This window comes from Phalaenopsis equestris, unplaced genomic scaffold, assembly GCF_001263595.1.
Source record: "Phalaenopsis equestris unplaced genomic scaffold, ASM126359v1 Scaffold000002, whole genome shotgun sequence".
Classification (NCBI taxonomy): Eukaryota; Viridiplantae; Streptophyta; class Magnoliopsida; order Asparagales; family Orchidaceae; genus Phalaenopsis; species Phalaenopsis equestris.
The window spans coordinates 77943516-77947873 of record NW_018164444.1 but is presented as its reverse complement, the minus strand read 5'-3'; the positions used below and the strand labels follow the sequence as shown (position 1 = coordinate 77947873).

At 32.0% G+C, this 4358-nt stretch overlaps 1 protein-coding gene across 4 annotated transcripts in view; it reads left to right on the top strand.

Annotated features, from left to right (window-relative positions):
* Nucleotides 1–222: 222 nt before the first annotated feature.
* LOC110017905 overlaps nt 223–4358 on the top strand; it is a 22876-nt gene continuing 18740 nt past the window's right edge. For 2 of the 4 annotated variants that reach the window (XM_020715062.1, XM_020715061.1), the window contains exons 1-4: nt 223–492; nt 616–664; nt 1122–1271; nt 2445–2581. In XM_020715062.1, coding sequence (XP_020570721.1) covers nt 283–492; nt 616–664; nt 1122–1271; nt 2445–2581 — 546 coding nt within the window. In that variant the 5' untranslated portion in view covers nt 223–282. The remainder of the gene's footprint in view (nt 493–615; nt 665–1121; nt 1272–2444; nt 2582–4358) is intronic. The other 2 variants (XM_020715063.1, XM_020715064.1) reach the window with 2 other exon arrangements.

The following is a 4358-nucleotide window of genomic DNA, read 5'->3' as shown; positions in this document are numbered from 1 at the left end:
CTTATAAGCTGCCCCAAACAAACTCTTAATATTAATAAGATTTTTTAAATTCAGATTTATTAAATCTATTTTTTTTTTGCTGAATTTATTAAACCCGAATTTAACATGAATGGAATACAAAATTTAGAACTTAAATTTGAATTTTCATAAATGGAGCTAACCAAACACCCCAATGTGTTATAGTGTGTAAATTTATTTATTTTTTTAATTCAAATCCGTTCTTCGTGTTGTTATTAGTGGATAACGTTTCATTTACTCAGTCCCTTGCATTTTTCTCCGGCCATGTCTCCCGCCATGACATCCTCCAATCCTCCTCCCCGCACCATTCCATCGGGTGGCGATAATCTCCGGCGTATTCACCGCCTCGATGCCATCAAAGCTCTCGTTAATACCACGGTCAATATCCACCCTCGTAACGTCATTCTACCTCGCCCGATCGATTCTCTTCGCCGCGGCGAGTGGGTTAAGCTCATTTGCGGCGCTAGCTTCGAGGTGAATTCTATTCCAGTTCAAACTGTGTTCTCCTTCACTATCGTCATCATCGTCGTCATCTTTCTGTCTAAAACCCTAAAAACCCCTGCCTGTTCATTTTTTGAATGCTCTTTCTTAATGTAGGATGCTGCTGATATTAGGAATCTATCTCTTGTATACACTCTTGCTGGAGGTAGGGATGGAAGGACATTATTGACAATCTGATTTCTTATGATGTTGTGTTTGTTTTTTTTTTTGGTTATTTTTTTTTTTTTTTTTTTTTTTTTTTTGTAAACTCTCTGTGAAAATGGATTATAATTTCGAAATTTTGGGTTTTTTAATCAGTCACAACTAATCTTCACCTTATGTCACATTGGGGTTTGTTATGAAACACTGCATTAGTACTAAGTTTTGTTATGGAATCATGCCATTACATTTTACTAGATGCTTTGAAAAACAGTCGAAGTAAAGATAATCCTGGAATAAAGTAAATATTTGATGTCACTGTTTACAAAATATAGAGGTTATTGTTCTTGTTTGCTGAGTTTTGAAAGTATTACAAATTTTCAGAAGAATACTAAATCATATGCAATTTCATTCCAAATTCCCTTTTTTGACTCATTGCATTTTTGTTGGTGGGGATTTTATAGTTGATTGCATTGATTGTGCGGCTGATGAGTCGGTTGTGAATGCTGTGAATGATGGTATAAATGCAGCAATGAATATTGGTTCAATTGAGAGACCGTGGGTGATGATTAGCGTCAATGACGACAAAGAAGATCTCCATTTCCGTAAAGCAGGTGAAATTTTCTTGTCCCTTTAATATTTATTTACATATTAGTTTCTTGGGGCTGATTTGTTTTCTTGAAGTTACAAATTATATTTTGAAAAAAAAAATCGTCATTTGATTAGATGTAATCAGATACTTAAAACATTTAGGAACAAAGTTATCACTTTTTAGAACTTAATTTTCATCCATAAGGGGATCTGTATTGAAACCCACAGTCGTCCAAAAGCTAACAATATTTATTTATCAATCCATAAATGAAGCTTGAGGATCTTTTTCAGAGAAAGGGTCCTTACCATAAGTTCAATAATGGCTTCACGAGTATGATATGAAGTAAAAGAAATCAAAGAAAGATGGACTAAAATGAGTTAATGAATGATAAGAAGGAAAATCTAGTCACGAATAGATTAAACTAGTCAAATGGTGATGTTTCTCCCACTCCAAAGAATTGAAATTTGAAAGGTGTTTTGTTGTATTTTATGATTGGTGCTTCGGAGTTGAAACTTCCAACAATGTAGTCGATTTGACCTTATTCTATGAATCATGAAGTTTTATTTATATTTTGACTCATTTAATGTTTGAATATCCAAATAATTTTCGGCCTATTGGTTGGATTGACTTAAAACATATGAGCGCAAACATGATGACATAGGCACGATGGCCTAGCTCTATAACTAGCTCTATAAAGCATAACAAGACATGGCATGGACATATGATTATACTTTATAAATTATTAATATAAAATATATAATTTTTAGACTAAAGGCATTATTTGATGAAGTGTAATATAGTATACACATTTTTAATAAAAGAAACAACAATGGAAAAATAAGATCAGCATTATTAGTAATAAAAGGAATATTTTCTTACACATGGTGATTGTCATTTGTTAACAATGCTTCAATGTTAGATTTACATATGATGATTAGAAATTTTACTTTCACTCGTTTTGGCATATAATATCTTTTTGATCCCAACGTAAAAATTTTCTGACTAATTTACATTATTTGTTTTATCTTCATCTGTCTTTGCTTCTGTAAATTTGCAAAGTTTATAAATTAATGCACATTAACTTCAATTGACAAATTAATGTTCTTGTTGTTGCTCGGAATGATTTTGTTCTGATAAATAGTGAGTTGATACCTGCAAATACTCAGTCTAAGGGCTATCATGTTACCTTGTCCAGAATTTGACCCAGAGAATTGCCCGCTTGACTGTTCAAGGCCCTGTGAAAAGGTTTGTCCTGCAAATGCAATCTTACTTAAAAAATCGTCAACAGGCCAGCATTCTTTAGGCAGCTCCGATGCATCAGACAGACTCCAGGTGTTAAAACTTGATACCTTTACTCATTCATTTTTCCAACCTTCAGATTAAGCTAATTTTTTTTAGGAAGATTTACATGCATACCACTCAATTCTTATTTATTTACGCATGTAGCATCCAAACTTTGCCGTTGCCGGTCCCAAGCCCGGATGCGAAAAGTGGAGAGTTGCGTTAGTTAGTCGACAGTCAGGGTAAAACTTGTTGAAAAAAAATCATGACATGAATCCTTTTGATCATTGGGTAAGTGCTAGGGCGTCCCCTGGAAGCGACGCGCTGTATAGCTTGAATACAGTGAAAAGTGTGCAAGGGCCGCTACACCGACTCCCAGACGTAAATAAGCAAGGGTTCCCACATTACGGGCGAATGCGGGTAAAGAAGTTAGTCTATGAAACTAATGAAACTACTATTAGGATAGTATCTTGGAATATAGATACTCTCAATGCTAAATTAATGGAATTAGTTGATATTATGATTCATAGGAAAATTAATATCTTATGTATTCAAGAAACTAAGTGGGTTGGAGAAAAGACTAAGGGGATTGACAATTTAGGTTTTAAACTTTGGTATTCTGGTAGGAGTCGCACTAGAAATTGTGTAGGTGTAATTATAGATAAGAGTTTGAAAGATAATGTTGTAAAAATTAATAGAGTTGGTGATAGAATTATAGCCCTTAAGATTATCATTGATACTAATAATATTATAAGTGTTTATATCCATCAAGTAGGTTTAGATACAAGGTCGAAAGATAAATTTTGGAATGACTTAGAAGACTTAATACAAATGATACCTCTTGAAGAAATAATTTTTATTGGAGGAGATTTAAATGGACATGTCGGTAGAGTGGTAGAAGATTTTAGAAATATTCATGGTGGCTACGGTTTTGGAGTTACTAATGAAGAAGGTAGAGCTATTTTAGATTTTGTTTTAGCGTATTATTTTGTTATTTCTAATATTTTATTCAAGAAAAGAGAGGAACATCTTTTTACCTTATAAGAGTGGATCTAATAAAACACAATTTGATTATTTTCTTATAAGAAGAAGAGATCGTCGCGATTGTAAATATTGTAAGGTCATTCTAAGTGAAAATTTAAGTACTCAACATCGTTTATTAGTTTTAGATTTTAAGATTAAGAATTGTAAAATAAAAAATACTATGACTCATCATTACAGAATTAGATGGAGAAACTTAAAAGATACAAAAAAATTTATTTTTATGAGTAAAATTCAAAATTTGAAAATTTGGGATATTCATGAGGAAGCAAATGTGATGTGGGATAAAATAACAAACACTATTTAATTAGTAGCAAAAGATGTGCTTGGAGAATCAAAAGAAAAAATATTTACAAATAAAAATAGTTTGTGGTGGAATAATAATGTGCAAGAAAAGATAAAATATAAGAAGTTATGTTATAAAAATTGGTTTAAATGTAAAAGCTTAGAGAACTGGGAAAAATATCAAACGGTCAGCAGGGAGCCTAAAAGAACAATCTGATACGCTAAAAATCCTGCTTTTAGGGAACTTTATATTAGATTAGATAGTAAGAAGCGTGAAAAATATATGTAAAAACTAGCCAAACAAAGAGAAAATAAAAGTAAAGATTTAACTCAAGTAAAGTGTATTAAAGATGAAAATCAAAAAGTACTTTTCTTAGAAAAAGATATTCAACATAGGTGGGTGAGTTACTTTGATAAACTTTTTAATGAAGTTTCTGAAAATACGATCGAACTTAGTGATTTTAATATCGTAAATAATAATAAAACGTTTCATTTTTACCGT